At 28.9% G+C, this 22,432-nt stretch overlaps 1 protein-coding gene, 1 long non-coding RNA gene and 1 pseudogene across 3 annotated transcripts in view; 1 reads left to right on the top strand and 2 right to left on the bottom strand.

The window, feature by feature from the left end:
- Positions 1-5,530: 5,530 nt before the first annotated feature.
- The window catches only part of LOC117169133 (F-box/LRR-repeat protein 16), a 46,930-nt gene continuing 30,028 nt past the window's right edge, over positions 5,531-22,432 (top strand). Inside the window, exon 1 of one of the 2 annotated variants that reach the window (XM_033355323.1) lies at positions 5,531-5,727. In XM_033355323.1, coding sequence (XP_033211214.1) covers positions 5,631-5,727 — 97 coding nt within the window. In that variant the 5' untranslated portion in view covers positions 5,531-5,630. Of the gene's footprint in view, positions 5,728-9,765; positions 9,877-22,432 lie in introns of those variants that run through there. The other variant, XM_033355324.1, reaches the window with a different exon arrangement.
- Positions 7,844-7,986, bottom strand: LOC117170434 (annotated as a pseudogene).
- Positions 9,208-10,113, bottom strand: LOC117170325. The gene is made up of 2 exons (XR_004466763.1): positions 9,964-10,113; positions 9,208-9,868 (listed from the first exon to the last, which is right to left on the bottom strand). It is a non-coding gene; the product is annotated as an uncharacterized LOC117170325 (long non-coding RNA).

Here is a 22,432-nt window from a genome sequence, read left to right as displayed (position 1 = left end):
CGAGACTTGACTTAATATGAGATTCGAGGCGAAACAAGATTCAACGTGAATTAATATGAAATTCTAGGCGAGTCGAGGTTCGAGAAGAGATTCAAACACATTTTCGAGACGAGATTTAGCACGAAATTCGATGCGAAACTAGATTCAAGACGATGTTTAAAACGAGATTCAGTATGAAATTCCAGGCGAGTCGAGGTTCGAGACGAGATTCAAAAACATATTCGAGACGAGATTTAGGACGAGATTCAATGTGAGATTTGAGACTATATTTAATATGAGATTTGAGGCGAGTCGAGATTCAAGAAAATACTCGAGAGGAGATTTGAGAAGAAATTCAATATGAGATTCGAGGCTTGACTTGATTCAAAATGGGATTAAAGATGAGATTTGAGACTAAATTTAATATGAGATTCAAGTCAAGACAATATTCGACGAAATTTAGTATGAGATTCGAGGCGAGGTGAGATTCAAGATGAGATTCGAGACTCGATTTAATATGATATTTAAGACGAGAATTAATATAAAATTCGAGACGAGTCGAGGTTCGAGAAGAGATTCAAACACATTTTAGAGACGAGATTTAGCACGAGATTCGATGCGAAACGAGATTCAAGACGAGATTTAATACGAAATTTTAAACGAGTCGAGGTTCCAGAAGAGATTCAAAAACACATTTGAGATGAGATTCGAGGCGTGATTCCAGATGCGGCTCGAGACTAGATTTATTGTGATATTTGAGGCGAGACGAGATTCAAGAAGATATTTGAGACTAAATTTGAGACGAGATTCAATACGAAATTCGAGGCGAGACGAGACTCGAGACTATTACGAGATTCAGGACGATATTTAAGGCGAGACGAGGTTCAGGACGATATTCAAGGCGAAATTCAAGATAAGATTCGAGAATAGATTTATTATGAGATTCGAGACGAGACACAAGAAGATATTCAGGACGAGATTAAATATGAGATTCGAGGCGTCACGAGATTCACCAAGATATTCGAAGCGAGACGAAATTCAGGACGAGATTCAAGACGAAATTACAGACTAGATTAAATAGGAAATTTGAGGCAAAAAGGTATACCGGAAGTTATTTAAAACGAGATTTAATATGAGATTCGAGGCGAGATGAGACTCGAGAAGTTTCGCATACTTGGACTAATTTTGTAAGAAAATGCCACTATTGTCACTTTTTTAAGTAAGAGGCCACTTTATGTAGATTAACTCATCTCTTTTTAGATTTGGTCTAAAAAAAAAGAAACTAATTAATCTATAGTAATATATGATGTGAAAATTTTATTCGTTTCTTTTCCCCTTTTTTAAAACTGCTTATTTTCCCCTATTTCGACCTTCAACTATTTCGATAAAAATTCTACTTTTTTTATTGAAGATTCATCCATTTTGCTTGAAAGTACAACTATTTGGTTCTAAATTCAACAATTAATTTCCAAAGATTGAAAATCAATATTTTTCCCGTTGAAAATTTAGCATTCTTGGTTGAAATGGAACTATTTTGATGAAAATTAATCTTTGTTGTTTTAAAATTCAACTCTTTAGTTCAAAATGAACTTTTTTGTTGAAAGTTAATCTCTTTTCTTTTAAAATGGTAAGGTATTTTAAATTAAAAATGCAACTATTTGGTTGTCATTTGATAATATGTTTTAGTTAAGAATTCAGCCGGTACCTTAAAAATAATATTATTTGTTAAACATTCATAACTTTAGTTGGAAATTCATTTACTTGGTTCAAAAATCGTTCACTAAAGAGATCACATTACCTTTTATCATAAAGCCACAAATAAGTCAAAATTAAAATTAGGTCATAAGTCCATAAATTTCTGCGGAATAACCTAAGGTAAGGTAATTTTACTATTATTTTAATTACTATCACGTTATTATAATGGTTCAAAACTGTTATATTTTTCTATTAAATAATCTGATGAGGGAATCGGTCTAATTTGTCGTTTCGCAGACGTTAAATTCAAAATTTTTTATATCCCGGAGTTCTTTTCATAAATATTGATTGGTTACAATATATTTCACTGTGCATTACTATAACAGCGGAATTCATAGTCGTAGCCCCAAAAATCACTCCTAAGTTTAATATCCCCTTTTGCAGCTTTCCTCAGCTGCGAAAAACATCTCTAATTATAAAATTCCCTTGTCTAGCTCTCCGCGGCCCCAAAAGTAACCCAAAGGTGTAAATTTCTTTTGTCCTGACATAACCCCTAAACGTAAAATCATCTTGTCCTGATCTCCGCAAACCCGAAATTCACATATAGGTGTAAAATCCACTACACCAGCTTTGAGCTGCCCCAAAAATTACCCCTAAGTGTAAAATCCTTTTATACGGCTCTCCCCTTTCCCAAAAACCAGCCCCAAGAGTAAATTCCTATTTTCTGCCCTTCCCAGACCCAGAAACCACCCCTAAGTGTAAAAATCCTCTTTTTCAATTCTTCCCAGTCCCCAAAAACCCAACCTAAAATTAAAATCTCCTTGTACAATTCTGCTCAGACCTGAAAATCACCCCTAAATGTAAAATTGTCTTGACCAGCTCTCGGCAGCCCCAAAAATCAAATCTACATGCATGTAATATATTCCCTGTTGCAACGTTCCTCAGCCTAAAAAACCAGCTCTAAGTGTAAAATCCTTCTATCGATATTTCTTAAGCCCAAAAAGCTTCCCTCTGGTGTAAAATTCTTTTGTCAAGCTTTCCTTTTCCGAAAAACCAACCCTAGAAGTAAATTCCTATTTTGTTATCTTTACAGTCCCAAAAATCACGCCTAAATGTAAAATACATTTTTCCTGTTCTCCCCATTCCCTAAAAATCACACCAAAATGTATAATCACCTTAACTAGCTCTCCACAGACCCAAAAATCATCTCTGATAGTAAGTTTAAAATCCTTTTTTTCCATAGAAATATAATTACAATGTGTAAAATCCCCTTGTTCAGCTTTAGCAGCCCCAAAAATTATCTCTATAAAGTGTAAAGCCCTTTTGTCCATCCAAACATTACTCTTAGGTGTGAAATCTCCTCCAGCTTTCAGCAGACCCAAAAATCATCTCTATAAAGTATGAAACCCTTTTGTCCATAACAAAATCACTCCTAAGTGTAAAAAACCTTTTTGTCCATCCAAACATCAATCTTAAGTGTAAAATCTCTTTTTGACAACTTTCAGCAGCCCCAAAAATCATCTCTATAAAGTGTAAAATCCTTTCGCGCATCCAAAAATCACTCCTAAGCGAAAAACCCTTTTGTCCATCAAAACATCACTCTTAGGTGTAAAATCTCCTTTTTCAGCTTTCAGAAGCCCCAAAAATCATCTCTATAAAGTGTAAAATCCTTTTGTCCATCAAAAAATCACTCCTAAGTGTAAAAACCCTTTTGTCCATCCAAAAATCACTCTTAAGTGTAAAATACTCTTAGCGAGTTTTTAGCAGACCCAAGAATCATCTCTATGGAGTAAAAAATCCTTTTGTCCATTCAAAAATCACTCCTAAATTTAAAATCCCCTGGTTTAACATTCTGCAATCTCAAAAATCATCTCTATAAAGTGAAAAATCCTTTTGTTTATCCAAAAATCACGCATGAGTGTAAAATCCTTTTGTCCATCCAAACATCACTCTTAAATGTAAATCTCCTTGTAAATGTAAAATCATCTCTATAAAGTGTTAAAATCCTTTTGTCCATTCAAAAATCACTCCTAAGTTTAAAATCCCCTGATCTATCTTTCAGCAGACCCAAAATCATGTCTATAAAGTGTAAAATCCTTTTGCCCGTCAAAAAATTAGTTCTTAGTGAAAAATTCCCTTGTCCAGGTTTAAGAAGCGCCAAAAATCATCTTTATAAAGTTTAAAATCCTTTCGTTTATCCAAAAATCACTCATAACTGTAAAATCATCGTGTCCATCCAAAAATAACTCCTCAGTATAAAATACCCTTGTCCAGCTCTTAGCAGCCTCAAAAATGATCTCTATAAAGTGGAAAATTTTGTTGCCCATCTAAAAATCACTCCTAGATGTGAAATTCCCTGGACGAGCTTTCAGCAGCCCCAAAAATCATCTCTAAGTGTAAAATTGTTTTGTCCATCTCTCCCCAGTCTCGAAAATCACCCCCGATAAGTGTAAAATCTTCATGTCCATCTTCCGAAAGATGTGTTCTGTAATAATAAAAAAAATGTCATGCCGTCGTGAGGCCCCTAAAAATTTGACGCCCTAGATCATGGTTTTTTTGCCTCTTGTGTAAATAGGGCACATATACCGGTTTTAAAACAATTTCCTCGTTTTTCCCCACTGTGAGACGGTTTAAAACTCAAGTAACACCTGCGTTTAATCTTGAAAGCCTAACACATTAATTCAGCGAATAACTCGTGCTAAAGCTTCTGATGGTTCGGATTCCACCTTAACCTACAGGTAGGTAATAATCATAATGAATAGAATAAATTTAAATAATTATATTATATTTTATAAATAGCATTATAAGTCATGTACGACAGTCGGAGAGGTCTGGTCGATCCAGGACTCGCACTGACCAGTCCGAGGATTCGAATTCTCGCGGGGAATTCAAATTTCTTTGATTAGAAGACACTTTGAAATTTCGCTCTTCTAAAACAAGATTGCTCAGTGAAAGTTTTGAGGGTTTTCAAGAATTTGTGCAAAACGGGTTGTCAAAGGCCAGGCTTGAGGCTCGTAGGTGTAAAGTGAGTCGAGTGGCCTAGGGACAGGCGCGTTGCGCACATGTTCGCGGCGGTTTCTCGAGCGTTGGGGGTGCCAAGCGGCCTCTCTGACAAATCCACCCAACGCGCTCTAGAAACCAATAGTGGGGGGTAGCCCGACAAGTTCAGGAATATCGATTCAGTCTCGCGCAAACCACCCCCGAGCCGAGTGCCATTGTCAAGCCTCGCACAAGAGCACCTCGAAGCGGAACCGCGCAACTCCCTTGTTTTTATGAATCTCAACGCTTCACTTGCATGTAAACAAAAAAAAAAAACCTCAAGTTTTTCAAGCTCCCCTTCGAATTAAAGCTCATTTCTGCAAGGCTCCTCAATCGAGTTTCCAACCGGTCCGGATCGATTTGTTCCAAAAGACGAGAGTGGGTGCAAGATCCACCCCATTGTGCACTACTATTTAAAAACAAGAACCGATTCTTCTATTGACATTTTAAAAGGATTTCTGTTCAAAGGGATTGGCTTTTTAATGAAGATTTAGTTTTAACTGAAGTTCTACTTTTGACTGAACTTCTAATTTTAACTGAAGTTTTACTTTTAACTGAACACTTTCAGTTTGGTTCTGTGAAGAGAGAGACAAGAGACTTCTGGTGTTTATCGAGTTTATTTCATAGATTGGATTTATTGCGGTGTTATTTCCGGTGGTAGAGGAAGTGAAGTGTGTCCATCGAGGAAAATCGATGGGCGCATATCGCCCGGTGGAATCTGGTTACCGTGAGCATGAACTGAGTCCGTCGCTCGTGAGCACGAGGAGTGGAGGCGATCGAAAGAAGTGGAGTTTCCCCCAAGTCTGGAGCGCACTATGAGGGGAGTTTTCAATTTCCTAGAAGCAGAAGCTCATGGAAGTTCTTGACTCTAAAGAGAAATCATTATTAGAGGAAAGATAAGAATCGAAAAAAGAGAGATGTCTTCGATATCTGCGCAAGGAGTTGTCGAGAGAGCGAGTGCTGAGCTCACCAAGAGGATCAACGGATTGGGGCTGCGGGCTTCGAAACATCATGGTTCGTGTGATTTTTTTCGTTTTATTCTAGAGCTTTTCCTGCAAGCGTGCGAGGATCTAAAGACGTGCCGCTCGCTCCTGGAATTTTCTTAAAGAAATTTGTTTATTTTTTAATTTCTTAACTAGGATTTCATTCAGGGATGAGAGCTTTTAGGAGTCCTGAGTATTTTTGGATTAAGGGATGAAATTTTTGAATATTTTTTTTGGTTTGAAAGGGGTTCTAGTGACTGGATTTTTAAAAGACTGATATGGGCATGGGATCACGGGTTTTAATCTATTAATTTTCATTTGGCCGCTTTCAAACTAAACTAGTTAGGATTTAAATAAAAATTTAAAGTTAAAATAACGTTTCGGGGGAAGAAATGTCACGATTAAATTATTATGGTTTTTTAAAGAGAGAAAATTTTCTTGATTATGAGAACGATTTTAAATATACGGACATTGTTTATTTAACACATTTGAGTTAGGCATTTTTCGTTAAATCTTATAAATTTTCTACTGAGAATCCACTGAATAAATGTTACTTTTTCATAAAAAAAATTGAATCTTGCAATTGAATCTTGAACTGTGGAATTCAATTATCAGTTATCAACCATTGAATTTTTAACAGTTGAAAGTTCAATTTTCTTCCATTTTCAACATTTGAAAATTCTATTATTTGAAATGAAAAATAATTTGAAAATGAAAGAAAATTCCAAAAGTGAATTTTGAACATTCTGCGTTTAAAAAATAATCAATTGTTATCAATTGATAACAAGGAGTTATTGCTGCTAATAATTGTCTGTTAATTCCTCAAAGAAAATCAGGCTTTTTTCTTATAAACACATAAGATAATAAAAGTTAAAAAAAAATTGTTTAATATAGTGATAATTATTTACTGTCATAAATATACTTAAAAGTTTAGATTAAAGATAAGTTACTTACATTTCATTGTGGTGAAAGGACCAAGGTTGAACATAAAAAAAGAATGCCAAAAGTGCATTTGTTAGTTAAGTTTCTTTAAAAAAAAATAATTTCGAACTTGAAACGATTTTAACGGATTTAAAACAAAATTTTGATTTTTGAACATTTTGTATAAAAAATTTAGAAGCTTTTTATGAATTTTTAATGTTTAAATGAAACATTTTTTGTATAAGATTTCTAGGAAAATATAAAATGATTTTTTTTTTATTTAGAAAAATTCATTTTAAGACAATATTTAAAAAGATTTCAAAACATTCCGAAAGATTTTTAAAAATGCAAAAAGAGAATCTGGAAGATTCTATTGCAATTTTTTAATTTTGTAGAATTTATTCAGAGTTTCAGAACAAATTGGTATGATTTGGAAAGAAATTTAGTTTTTTTTTTAAATTTCAAAAATATTTTTAAAAACTGAAAACAAAATGTAAATTGTTGAAGATTGTGAAATAAAATTTAGAAGTTTTTTAAAGATCTTGAATTTTTTGAAGACAATACCAAAAATCGTCCTAAAATTCTTGGGAATATATTAATAACATTAATAATAAAAGTAAAAAAGACGAAATAAATAAAAAGAGAAGGAAGGGGCTTTGATTGGTTGCCTTCAAAATTTTCTTTCCTTTGTTTTATTTTTGTCAAAAAAAAAGAATTCTTATCTTTTTTAGAAAACTTGTTATTTTTTTTTAAATTACAATAGGAAAATTTTTCTGGTGGTTCTCTAAATTTGGTTTTTGATTTCTTGGTTTTATTTTCAGGAATTCTGCATATTAACTTGATTATTTTGCGTTAAATAGAGTTTTGAATTTGATTTTAATTTCATTTAATTTTTTTTATTATTTATTTATTATGTTTATTTATTTTTTAAATATTTTTATTAATTATTTTTTTAATTTCCTGTGACACCGTATGATTTTAGTTTAGATAATAAAAGATTAAGATTGATTCGATCGAATGCCTCTGCAAAATCAATATAGATTGCGTCCACTTGATATAGGTCTATGATTGATTAATTGATCTGTTCTACTATGCTTTTAAAAGTAGACACCTGTCCAGCAAACATGGTTACAGAACAGATCTGAAACTGCTCTAGAACACAAAAGAACATGTTCTAGAATCAAATATGGAATAGTATTATGTACCCCTCACAGCAATAGGATATCCCGGGATATTCGCGTGCGCAGTCCCGACTAACAAAAATTATACGTCCGAGATGTCCACATTAGGGATATTCGCAAGGGTCAGCTCGACCACAGTGTTAGCGGACTAATCTTTGTTCATAATTTGTTCTAGAACACACTTGTAACAGGGTTCTAGAACTTCGATATAACACTGTTACGATACAGTTCGAAAATGAACTTGAAACAAATATTATAGTCATAGAGTTATAGAACAATTCTATAGCAACTGTTACAGAATCGTGCTGTCACATAGTTCGAGAACAGTTATGTCTTCATTTTGTCACAGTGTTCTAAAACACTGTGACCTTTTTGTTGTAGAATAGTTCGGTCACAATTTTATCACAGTATTCTAGAGTGCTGTTACCTTTTTGTTATAGAACAGTTCTGTCACCATCTCGTAACAACTGTTATAGAACAAAGTTCCTTTTTTGATCTGGAACAGTTACAGAATGTGTTTGCTGGGTGGTTAGATCATAATACATTACTTCCTCGTGATGTACCCAGTGGGCACAAAATTTGGCGACGTCTTAATGACATCGTTACGACATCTTTACGACATCCTATGCCCATGTCGTTACAGTGACTTTACGATATCGTAAAGAGATCACCAGATCATACGACATATTTACGATATCGTAAAGACGACTTAACGACATGGACATAGGATGTCCTAAAGTTGTCGTAAAGATGTCGTAGCGATGCCGTAAAGACGTCGCCAAATTTTGTGCCCACTGGGTATCTTTATGGACAATATTGTATTTATTTATACCTATGAGCTTCGTTTATTTCTGGAGGTAACCAAGTTTCCGTTAATATAATATCATAATTTGATACGTAAGCCTCTCACATTTTGTTAATAGACAGAGATTTCTGCCAATGGAGATGACGCAGACCTGCTTGTCAACAATATAATTAGAGGAATCTGACAAATGGCAAAAATCTTTAAAAAATACCAGTAAAATTGGTTATTTAAATTCAAATTTATTATAAATAACCCAAAATGGCTTAAAATCTTCAAAAATGAAAAAATAATATTTAAATATGTTCATTTATTCTATAGCGGAGCAATTAGAGCACAGAACGATCCTGTACTCCTCCAATTCCGAGTCAGCATGCGCTTCCTCGTATTTTTTTTTTTTCGTCACCTGCCGGTTGGTCATGTGCCATGCTTCGCTCTGCTCGACTTAAGTTTTCTGATACAGTAGCTCTGATTTTGTATGACGTTTCTAATTCACAATACATATTTTTTTGTTTTGCTATTTTCGTAAAAGAAATTTTGTTTACACTTTGAACTTGAAAATTCATGCTTGAAACGTCCAACTGAAATCGCTATACTATCCGACTGCTCAAACTTTACATGAAGCTTCAGATTCAAACATTTATTATACCTTCTTTTTAGCCATTTTTTTTTAATTCACCCTTCCAATTTTAAAATGAATGCTTAAAATACGTAATTGAACCGCTTGAATTAAAAAACTGAAATTCATTTACGATCTAATTGTCGAACTTAAATGGTTAACTGGGGTAATGCGTTACCCCAATCGATATTTAATGCCACACACAACTCAAAAAAACACTAATAAACTCGCTCACTAACCTAGGTCGAAGGTCATATAGTTGAAGTGAATTATGGTTAGGGAACCGCACCAAACTATACCTTTCCATAGCCAAGACCGTACTTTAACCTTTAAATGGGGTAACGTATTACCCCCGTTAATCATTCTAGAGTTAAATATATTATGTACATTTGTCGTTCGAGGACTTCCGCTACACTTGTGTGTGCTTCACGTGTAGAATGCAAGAGAGTTGCCTCGGCATTGTCAAGCCTTGTTTTGATGTTTGCTATACGGATTTGTTGGTGGCTTGTTGACGTTCTAAAACAGCGTCTATTTTTATCAAGATTTCTTGAATCCGCCATTGATTCACTCAGTACATTAATAATAATCGTTGAGTTGGGTCTGAACGAGCAGCATTTTGATATTACACCATTAGTACCAATTTTGCAGTCTGAAAAGGTAGGACCTTTCCCCGTATTTTCAACATCTAGTGATATTTGTTTTGAATTGGATATTGTGAAAAAAATTTTCTAGTATTGGTACTACCTTCTAAAAACCGCTGGTTTTATACGCTCGAAAAATATTTGCAGTACAATTAGTGGCAGACTCTCGAACCACTCGAACTCACTATAAATTCCCACTGTGAAATAATTAAATGGAGAAAAATTGCACTGGAACTGCGTTCATATCCTCCGTCTGAGAACGTAAACATTCACTTGTCTTATATCCTCTCGGGAGGGGATCCAACCACCACTCCTCAGCGGAGGGGAATTTGGCGCGCTGCACGCTTATTGAGCTAGAAAAGGACAATGACGCGTCGGCTGATTGGTTCGGTTAGTCACGTGGTACAATAAAGTGGTGGATTCCAAGCGGGAGGATATAAGTGAGAGCGGATATAAATGCGGTTCCAGCGTATTCGGCTGATAGTTGTACATTTTTTCCTAAATAATTTCTTGATAATCAATAAATGAAGTCTTAAACGAAATCGTCAGATAGTACATTATACCACACCATACTTATAAAATAATTATTTAGAGATGGGTGAAGAAATATAGACACAAGACTTGTGAAAAGTTGAGAATCCTATAGACGGTACAATATTATCTGTACTGATAGTGCAGCAATCTCGAGTCACTTTTCTTTTTAATCAAAAATACCACTTAATTTATATTTAATTCACGCATAAGGAAATTTTAGAATGCAAAATTTCAATATTAATTATAATTTATTTAATTATAGTTATCATTCCCTATCAATTATTAAGTTGCTTCCATTTTTAGTGGTTGAAAATTACATTTTCTTGAATTTAAACACTAATATACAATGTAAAATTTAATCAAATTTTCAACAATTAAATTTTCAGTTTGCTTCAATTTAGAACAATTAAATTTTCACATATTGCAAATGGAAGAAAATTCAACTTTAAACTGTTTAAAATTCAACTGTTGAAAATTAATGAAAATTTTTCATTGAGTTTCCAATTGATGAAAATTCCACTTTCTTCATTTTCAACAGTAACATTTGAATATTCAATTTTCAATTTTTGAAACTTGCAATAATTGAAATGTCATCTGTGAAAAATTAAATTATAAATTTTCTTAAATTTTTCAACAGTGAAAAATTCAACATTTTTCATTTGTAACATTGAAAAATGCAATTGTTAAAAATAGAAAAAAATTGATAATTAAATTTTCCACTTTTGAAATATGAAGAGAAATTTGAAAACTGAGTTTTTACCTGTAGAAAATTCAATTATCTTCAATTTTTAACGATAGAAATTTCAAATGTTTGAAGTTTAGTTATCAGTTTTCTTCAATCTTTAATAGTTGAAAATGAACTTTTTTTGACTTTTCAAAACTTCAATATTCATTGCACAAGTTTATTAAATTTTCAACAATTGAACTTTCAATTTCATTCAATTTAAAACCATTTAAATTTAAAATGTTGAAAATGGAAGAAAATTCAAATTTAAACTGTTCTAAATCCAACTATTGAAAATTGAGTCCTAATAGTTCAATTTTCAGTTAAAAAATCAATTATTGATAGAGAAAAAACTAATATTCAATTGAAGAAATGAATTTTCAACCAAAAAGATTAATTTTCTATCAAAGAACGTGAATATTCAACCAATAGCTGAATTTTCAACTCAAGAAGATAAATGGTAAACCAAACATGGAATAATTAAATTTTTTATTTAAAAAGTTCATTTTCAACACACACGAAAAGTTTGAAAAAAAAATATTAAAATTTTTGAGCAAAGAAATTAAGTTTCAACTAATATAAATAAGGTTCTACAAAAAAATGAATTTTTGAACCAATAATTGAATTTCAAACCCGAAAGATGAGTTTTCTACCAAGTTGTCAACCAAGAAGATTAAATGTCTACCAAAAAAATATAAATTTTGATAAAAAATTGAGTAGTTAAATTTTCAATTGATAAAATTAATTTTCAATAAAAAACAAACTAATTTTCAATCGAATAAATAAATTCCCAAATGAAGTGATTAATTTTCGATCAAAGAACATGAATGTTCAAACAAAAAGATGCATAGTCACCAAGAAGCTTAATATTCTACCACAAAAGACCAAGTTGAAAAAAAATACATAAATTTTCAGCTGAAGAAAATAAATCTTAAACCATATATGGAGTAGGGAATTTTTTAGTTAAAAAATTAATTTTCAACAATAACAAATTTTCAACAAAATAGTTACATTTTTAAGCAATGAAATTAATTTTTACAAAAATAATGAATCGTTAACCAAGCAAATGAATTTTTGACACAATAGTTGAATTTTCAACCCAAAAGATGAATTTTTTACCGTAAGGCAGAATTTTAACAAAATAGAATAATAAATTTTTGATTTAAAAATGATTTTCCTCGAAGAAATTAATTTTGAACTAAAAAGCTAAAGTTTCCACCAAAAAGATCGATTTTCAACCAAAATTTTTCAAAAAAATAGTTACATTTTGAAAAAAATTTGTAAAAGAACTAGCAAAAAAAATGTTCATAGATAAAATGCACTATTATTTAAATGTAAATAATGCAACGAAAATATGAAACAATAGTTATCTTCGTATTTATTGTAAAAATATTATTTTGACGGTTTTTTAAAAATAAATTTAAAAGTGCTGATGTCAAATATAAATTAAAATGCGTCTAACTTGATTAAATAAAATTTTACAATATAGATTATGGATTTTTCTTAGTTTGATCATGCACATAAATGTTTGTAAAATTTAAAACAAAATGTTGAAAAAAAACGTATTTTTTTTAATGGAAAAAAATCAATCTTTCTACTTTAGCAAAAGTTGTATTTAAAATTTCACAGCTTAAAAATAGTAAAACGATTCTAAAAAAATAATTTTTGATTATCAATCTGAAATCTTGATTTCCATTCTCTATAATTACCTATGAATTGAAAATTTGAATACAAAAAAATCTTTTTGAAGCGATAAGTTGAAAAATTAGGTTAACTTAATTTAATTTTTAGAATTAGGTTTCAAGTGGAATTTGAACTCGCACTTGCAATTAATGCGAATTCGAGACTTTAAAAAATCGATTTCCAGCTGAAGCGGGATTTAAATTTTAAATATAGATAAAATCAGAAGCTAGGATTTAATAGGTCAATTTAAAGCCGCGTCTCTTGAATTTCAATTAAATGGTGCAATCGACCCTTGTCATGGGCCACATACTATGCAGTTAATAGCGCAGTAGCAATGCGTTATTGAATTCAATGACCTATCTGTCACTTGAAAAAAATTTCAATGCAAAATCAGAATTATTTAACGTCCTTAAAAAAAAATACATTCTATTTACATATATTTTTTTAATTTTCTGAATACTTTATTTATAAATTTCTTTGACTGGATAATGCAACCTACAGTGATTAATTAATGAGTAAAAATGATAATATATATAAAATAATTAATTTAATTTAATTAACCTTTAACCCTTTCTTTAGAAAAAAACTCGGTTCATTTTCCAAAATTTTGTCATAGATTTTACAGAAAATCTAATATGATTTGAGACTGAAAAACTTTTATTTGGTTTAAAATTCAACTGCTTAGTTCAAAGTCGAATTACTTTCTTAAAAATTCAATTTTTTTATGACTATTCATCTTTTTTTAGGTTGAAGAATCTTCTTTTTTCGAAATTTAACTATTTTGTTAACATTTAAAAAAAAATTATTCTCCAAACAGAAAATTACATATTTCATGTAGAAAATTAATCTTTTTAGTTCAAAATTCATTTCTTTGTTTTGAAAATTAAATATTTTGATTGAAAATTAATTTCTTTAACTGAAAATTTAACTATTTCATGTTTGTTTGAACATCAAACATTAGTTTTTTTTGTATTAGTTTTTTTTACTGGCAATTAATTTTGTTTACTAAAAATTTACCTAAAACTTTTGTGGAATTTTTAAAATATATTTAATCTTTTTGGTAGAAAATTAATTTATTTGGTTGAACATTAAACTATTTCGTTGGAAATTTATTTGATTTCCCTAAAAACTTACTTTCTAATTAAAAATTAATCTATTCTGTTTTTTGTTGTTGAAAATTTGTCTTTTTTTTGGTAGAAAATAAACCTTTTTAGTTTCAAATTCAACTATTGGGTTAAAAATTCCATTCGAAATTAAAATCCTTGTTAGAATTTTGTTAAAAATTATTTAGTTTCAATATTAAATTAATCTTTTTGGCTAAAATTTCATTTCTTTTGTTACAAATTAGTTGTCATTTTTTCAGTTGAAAATGAAAGTGTTTCATTTCGAAATTTATTTCATTTACCTAAAAACTTCTTTGTCTAATTAAAAATTAAACTATTCTATTTTTCGTTGTCGAAAGTTTATTGTTTTTTTGCAGAAAGCGAACATTTTTTATGAATAATTCAACTATTTGGTAGAATATCGATAAAAATTATTCAGTCTTGGTATAAAAATTAATCTTTTTGGAAAAAATTTAATTTCTTTTTTTTTCACAAGTTAGTTTTTATATTAAAAATTAATATTTTTAACTAAAAATATGTTAAAAAATTTAATTTTTTGTTTGAAAATTCTTTTTTTTTCTGAAAAACTATTTTTTTTTTATAAAAAATGTTTCTATTCCATTATTGCTAAAAACTTTATCTTTTTCATTTCAAAAATCACTTATTTAATTGAAAACTCATCTTTTAAAGTCAAAAATTAAATTATTTTGTTAGAAGATTTTTTTTGTTGTTGATTTTTTTCTTTATTGGCGATAAATTTTTCTTGATTACAAATTCAACTCTTTTGTTAAAAATTCGAATTATTTTATTTAATCTAACAGTTTTTTATTGAAAATTAAAGTACTTTTTGTAGAATTATCAACTATTACACTTTTTTTGGGAATTTTTTTTCAAAGATTGATTAATTTGGTTGAAGATTGAACTGTTTTATTGAAAATTCCCTTTTTCTTGTCTTGGAAACTTTTGAGATTCTTGGAAATTCCTTGAACTTTTTTAAACCTTTGAAATATTTTTAAATCCTTTCAAATTTTTAGAATCGCTGGAAAATTCCTTGGAATTTTTCAAAGTGCCCTAAAATCTTTAAAAAATTGAAATAATAGAAATTCGTTAGAATTTTTTAAGGTACTCTAAAATCTTTCAAAATTTCTTGAAATCATTTATAATTTCTTGTATTGCTTTAAAATCGCTGAATGTTGGAAAATCCTTTCAATCTGCATTCAGTTTTTTTTAATCTCTTTAACTAATATTAATCTTTGTGAATTCCTTGCAATTTTTTGAATCCTGTCAAATATTTTTGAAAATTCTTTGACAAATTTTAAAGCTTTTGCAAGTTCCTTAGAATCTAATTTAGAATATATTTCCTTAGAGTCTAATTTATAATATAATTTGAGAAATATGCTAACAAATTTTCAATTATTATCCACGTTTTAAAATTGTTGCGCAATTCCGAAGTTCAAGGAAAACTGCTACACTGTATCACGTACATATTTTACAAATTACCATTGTAGGTAGTATAATTGTTATCGATTATACATTATAGTACCTCAGCTTTTTCCGTGTTAAAAATAAGTAATAAATAAAAATTACAGTCTAATTTAATAGCTTTTATCACTGATTTTAATAAATGAAAAAATCCAGAAAATAAAAAGTTTGTAAGTAGAAATCACCAGCAATGGTCAGGCTAAAAGATTTGAAATTATTTGAAATTTCCATGTATCGATTTCGAAAAAAAATTGGAAGCTTTTTTATAATTTTGAAAATTTTCAATAGAATACATAAAATTCTTTGGAATCCACGGATAATTTTAAATGATTTTTTTATTTTGAAAAGTGAATATTAGGAAAACATTCAAAAAGATTGCAACAACATTACAAATGATTTCTTAATATTTGGAAAAGGAATGTTGAAAATTGTAAAGAAAAATTTTTCAATTATGGAGGACTGCAAGATAAAGTTCAATTAATGATTTTGAAAGAAAGTCTAGAATTACTTTAAAACATTTCAAAAGATATAAAAAAATTTGAAGAGATTTTAAGAAACTAAAAACTAAATATAGATTTTGAAATATTTCAGACCACTATTAAGAAGCTTTTTAAGAATGTTGAAAACTTTTAAGAGAAAAAAATTTCTTAAAAATTTCTAGAAAAATTCAAAATATTTTATTCCTATTTTGAAAAATTAATTTTAGGATATAATTTAAAAAGAATGTAAACAGTCTTGGAGGAAAATTGTTCAATTAACGAAAATTAAAAAATTTCAAAAAGCTTCGAGAAATTTCAAGAGATATTTAAAGTTTTCAAATGTTTTAAAAGTAATTTAAAACTTGAAAAGATTTAAAAAATAAAACAAACAAAAAATTTGGAAAGATTTCGAACAACAGCTGTAAAAGCTTTTTAAGAATTTTGAAATGTTTCAAGAGACGAAAAAGATATTCTTAAGGGACCTGGGAAGATTTCAAATGATTCTCAAAGAAAATTAAAAACAAATTTTAAACATTCCAAAATATTTTTAAAGATCTTAAAAAATGGAAGATTTTTAAGGAATTTTTTCAAAATTTAATGAGATTTCAACAAATTAAAAACATAGTATAGATGTTTGAAGATTTTGGATACAAATTTAAGAGCTTTTAAAGAATTTTGAAGAGATTTTAAGAGCATAAAAAGTTTTCTTTATTTTACAAGATTAAAAAAAAAATCTAGATAAAATACGAATCCTTTTAAAAGATATTTAGAAGTTTTGAAACAATTCCAAAAATAATTCAAAATTTAAAGAGTTTAACAAAACTGAAAAATTATAATGTAAAGCTTTGAAGATTTCATTAAAATATTTAGAAGCTTTTTAAGAATTGCCGAAAAAGAATTTCGAAGGTTTTAAGACCATTTTTTATCTTTGCAGGATTTAAAAATAATTTTAGTAAAAAATCGAATAATTTTTAAAGAGATTTGGAAGTTTTGAAACATTTCAAAAAATCAAAACCAAAATACTGATTCTTGCAGATTACGACATACAATTCTGCTGCCTTTTAGGGATTTTTATAGGTTTCAACAGTATAAAACGAAAATCTTTAGAATATTGGAAATTAATTTATTATTTCAAAACATGTCGAACGATTTCTAAAAATGAAACAATTGAAAAATTTCGAAAAACAAAATTCTTGACACTGTGAAATTTCCGAAAGGAAAATATTTAAAAAAAAACTCCCACAATTTAAAATTCGCAAACTAAAAATAAAAATGTTGATCGTTTATAATATTACCGAATTAAAAAAATCCCAAATCTAAATAATTAAAAACAATATGAGTTGTAAATAAATAATAACATATGGAAAAAAAATAAAAAATATGTTTATCATTTTAAAGTATATTATTTCTTATTGCAAATTTTTTTAATTATTTAGATTAGGAAGTTTAATCATTTTAGGGAATTTCTCTGTGCTTGGAATTTAAAAATTACTTAATATCCTAAATTTTCAGGAATTTTATATACACAAACAAATTTTGAAAGATTTTATATCAACTTTTTTTATTTTAAAATAAGTTTGAAAATTTTAGGATAAATTAGATTAAGTTTAAAATATTTAAACACTTGAAAATATTTTCGAAAAGTTATAAAATATTTTTAAATTTTTACCAAATTTCTTAAAGCTTTAAATATTTTTTAACTAATTCCTATTTTTTCTCAAATTTGGTAAAATCCGGCATACTATCTAAATTTCTTTTCAAATTATCCGAAATCTCTAAAAACTAATGAGTTTTTTCAAGAATTGTAGGAAAATTATATTGAAAGAGGGCATAAAAGCAAACTAATAACACTTTGCTAAAATCGGATTTCAGCCCTAATTAACGTGTTCGAAAACTTTCAAAAATAAACCGTCAATAGAAATTGTAATTAAAAATTATTTTTCTCCGTTAAATCGAGCAACTATGACCATCTTTAAAAAAAATGTCAAAAAAAAGTACGTGAATAATTAATAAATTATTCCATCGCGAAATTGATCGGATTATAATTTACAAATAAACTATTTTTGTCGAAAGAATAATTGTTAACAGGAAAAATGATAAAATAAGTAAAAAATAAATTTTCTGGAAGGTGGAATCAATAGATGGACATTAAAAGCGACATTCTAGTTGTGGTTCTAAATCCCGGATTTGGCATCCCGCCTTAATTTAGTTTCCTGCGGATTGGTAAGTCCAATCCTCTCTCGAAATGGGATTGGACGAAATAAACCATTTATTTCAAAACGGAAATAAATCCGGTCAGGGTAATTGAGGGAGAAGACAAATCCTGAATTTCGAACCTGATTTCAAACCAACGCTTAATTTTTAGTGCAACTATTAGTTTATTATTTATTGTTAAAATTTGCACAGTGGGTACTTATTAATTGAGAAGTATCTTAACTATTCATGAAATTAAATTAATCATTTTACATAGATTAGTATTTTTAATTAATTATCCGCTGTATAGGTTGCACTATCCACTGCACAACCCAAAAGCCCCCCCCCCCAAGTAGCATAAATCCTAATATCTTTCAAAATGGGGGAAATACATTGCATTTTCAACAAAATAGTTGAATTTTCAACCCAAAAAGATTTCCTATCAAAAAATATGAATTGTAACCGAAACAGAAGCAGTAAAAAAATTGAAAAAATTGGAAAAGGATGAATTTTATATCAAGAAGATTAAATTTCTACCAGAAAAGACAAATTTTAAAAAAATATATGAATTTTTTACGGAATTGTTAAATATGCAACTAGGAATGATCAAATTCTAACCAAAAATAGAATAGGTAATTATTCAGTTAAAAAAAATTCTCAACTAAAAAAACGAATTTCTGCAAAACAGATAAATTTTCAAAAAAAGTGGTAAATTTTCATATAAAATGATAAATCGTCAAATAACAAATCATCAATGACAAATCAATATAAATCAAATATGAAATCTCTGTTCAAATGCATGAATTTTCTATAAAAAAGAGGAACCTTCAACAAAACAGTTGAATTTTAAAACAAAAAACTGAATTCTTAAAAAAATGTAGCGCAGTTGATATTTCAATCGGAAAAGATTTAAATTTTCAATGAAAAAGTTTAAAAGAAGACGAATTTAAAAAAAAAAAAACCTTAACAAAAACCAATCAATTTTGAACCAAGTAGAAACCAAATAGTTCAATTTTGAACAAAAAAGATGAATTTTTAAATGAGAATATTAATTTTATACAAAAAAGAGAAGATTAATCTTTGACCAAGAAAGATTAAATTTCAATTTAAAAGGATTAATTTTCTATAAAAAATGATTCTACAACAAAAGATTTAATTTTCCACCAAAAAGAATTTCAATTGGTAATAAAAAATAGTTAAATTTAATCAAAAAGGCAAATTTTCAAAAAAATTATTGAATCCTCAACCTAAACTGATGAATTTTAAATCTAACCTAATTGAATTAACTTGCAAAAGTATTCAAGGTTCCAAGTTCGAATTTTTTAAAAATGCACAATAACACTATTTTTCGGATTAGGTTAATTGTGCATTTTTTGAAACAAAAAAAAATGGAAAATTTCAAGCCAGATTTATTTCGGTAAAAAAATGGTTAAAAAATTGAATTTTTTCAATTCTGAATTTGTCTTCTCCAAAGGCAACTTTCTCGCACCACGCCTTTTCTACTTTCGAAAATTCGGGTCTTCCGGACCATTAAATTCAAATCTGGATCTTGGCTCTTATTTTTAAGTTATCAAATAAGATCAACCCAGTAATTACTAGAGCGTAAAGTTTGAATCTTAATGATTCAATAATCTATTTCTTTTTTTTTATTCGGAACAATATGTTGATAAAATTTGTATAATTTTCAAGATAAATCTTGAATTATAAATAAAAAAGGAAATGAAATTTTGTTAATATCAGCCGGATGGGACGAATCTTAATTCTAAATTTGATATCTGCTCTAACCGCAGTCGGGTCGATAAGCGTTACAGTGATTTGAGACCATTCTTTTGAAAATGATCTGTTTTCTTTTCAATCTCTTTTGTCGAAGGATTCAAATATTTTGTTCGCGCTACTTCCTCCAAAGCTAGATAAGTAGTTCGAATGGAATCCAGCCAGTCGGAGTTGGACGATTGCCAACTCTGACCCTCTGATAAAATCACCAGGAATTTCAACCGTTTCGTCACGTCGTTTAATCATTCGTTGCGGACCATCGACAACAAAATGGGATTTCCGGGGCGGTTTTGAAAATAGGGAGCTCCTCACAAAATGTGAAAATCTATAGTACTATTTTCAGCCTTCGGACTCTATTTCACACTTTTTAGTTTTTTCACATTTTTTCTAACATTTTCACAATTTTTCAAACTTTTCCTTTTTCACACTCTCCTTCTTAACACTTTTCTACCATTTTTTTTCGAAGATGCATCACACTTTTTCTTGTTCACATTTTCTTTTTTATACTTTTCCTTTTTCACACTTTTTCATCCCTTTTTTTTAAAGATGCAACAAACCTTTTCTTTTTCACTTTTTTACACATTAAGATCGTGCCTATAATACGTCACACATTTTTCTTTTGTTTTTATTGTATTTCTTTTGGCTTCAAGGCAATTTTATTATCGTCTTTATTTAAACAGAGGGAAAAGGTGTGACCTATTACGTGCACGGCCCCCTTTTTACACTTTTGCTTTTGTTGTTTTTTCACACTTTTTTTTTTCATTTTTTCCCTTTTTCAGACTTTTTTTATTCAGTCTTTTTCACACATTTTTCAACAATGGAACACACTTTTTCTCTTATACACTTTTCACACTTTTTTGCTCTTTCTTTTTGTTACTTTTTGCACTTTTTTGTACACTTTTCACAATTTATCTTTCTCACTCCTTTTCACATTTTTTTACAATTTTAATTTTTCATACTGCTTTACTCTTTTCACACTTTTTCTTTATAATACTTTTTCAATGATGAAACATAATTTTCTTTTTTTCATACTTTTTACACTTTTTTCTTCGCACTTTTTCTTTTTGACGTTTTTACACACTTTTCTCAAAGATGTAACAAAATTCTTATTTTTCACGCTTTTTACCATTTTTCTTTTAAAAACTTTTTTTTACTTTTTCGCACTGTTTGTTTATCCGACTTTCTTTAATACACTGTTCTTTTTTTAACCTTGTTCATACTTTTTTTCAAAGATGTAACACACTTTTTATTTGCATACTTTTACACTTTTTTGAACGATGCAGCACAACTTTCCCTTTCAAATTTTTTTACACTTTTCACACTATCTTTTTTACGTGCTATTACACTCTTTCTTTCACACTCTTCCACACTTTTCCTTTTTCACACTTTCTTTTTCACATTTTTTTACAATTTTAATTTTTCATATTAGTTTACTGTTTTCACACTTTTTAGTTTTTTACGCTTTTTCACTCTTTTTCTTTTTATCACTTTTTTCAACGATGAAATATACTTTTCCTTTTTCACACTTTTTACACTTTCTTATTCACACTTTTTGGTTTTGACGTATATTTACACTTTTTTAAACAATATAACACACGTTTTCTTTTCAACACTTTTACACACTTTTTTCAAAGATGTAACAAAATTGTTATTTTTCACGCTTTTTTACACTTTTTCTATTAAAAACTTTTTTTTCTCACTTTTTCGCACTTCTTGTTTATCGCTTGTCCACCGTTTTTTAAACAATGTAACACACAGTTTATTTTTCCCACTTTCTCTATTACACTGTTTTTTTCACCCTGATCACACTTTTTTCCAAAGATGTAACACACTTTTACTCTTTTTTGAGCGATGCAGCACGCCTTTACTTTTTCACATTTTTTACACTTTTTTACACTTTTCGCACTTTATTTTTTACGCGTTATGACACTTTTTCTTTTTCACACTTTCTTTTTGCACTTTTTACACTTTCTTTTTAACAACTTTTTTCATACTTTTTCAAACAAAATAACAAACTCTTTTTTAACACTTTTACAGTTTTTTCTTAAAGATACAACCCAATTTTCCTTTTTCCTACCTCTTTGCACTTTTTCCTACTTTTTTAAATGGTTCAACACCCTCTTTCACACTTTCACTTTTTCTAGCTTTTTTACACTTTTTCAACGATGTTACTATTTTACTGCTATTTTCAAAAAGAAAATAATAACACTGATTCCGCTACTTTCTAAGACTTCTCATTAATACCAGCCATTGAAACTATTTGATATTAGTATGGGAACACTTTTAATTACATTTTTTATGTATTTTTTTATTTGAGAACATTGATATAATTTAAAGATTAACTTAGCAGATTAGGGACCATCATTAATTTATTTCCCCCCTTTTAAAAAGTATTCTTTCTTTCCTGTTTTCACAAAACATTCCTGAAATTATAAAATTCCTGAGACATAAAAATCCCAAATTTTAATAAGTTAATAAAAACTCAATTACAGAATTTGAAAATTCCCAAATTAAAAAATGCGGAATTTAAACAATTAAAAAAATGTTTTTTATTAAATATTTTATTATTCATCTTCGAAGCGCCCATATTAAACAAAATTG

Source organism: Belonocnema kinseyi, chromosome 3, assembly GCF_010883055.1.
Source record: "Belonocnema kinseyi isolate 2016_QV_RU_SX_M_011 chromosome 3, B_treatae_v1, whole genome shotgun sequence".
NCBI classification, from domain to species: Eukaryota; Metazoa; Arthropoda; class Insecta; order Hymenoptera; family Cynipidae; genus Belonocnema; species Belonocnema kinseyi.
Note: the sequence above shows the minus strand (reverse complement) of the source record. Positions and strands in the feature narration are given on the sequence as shown.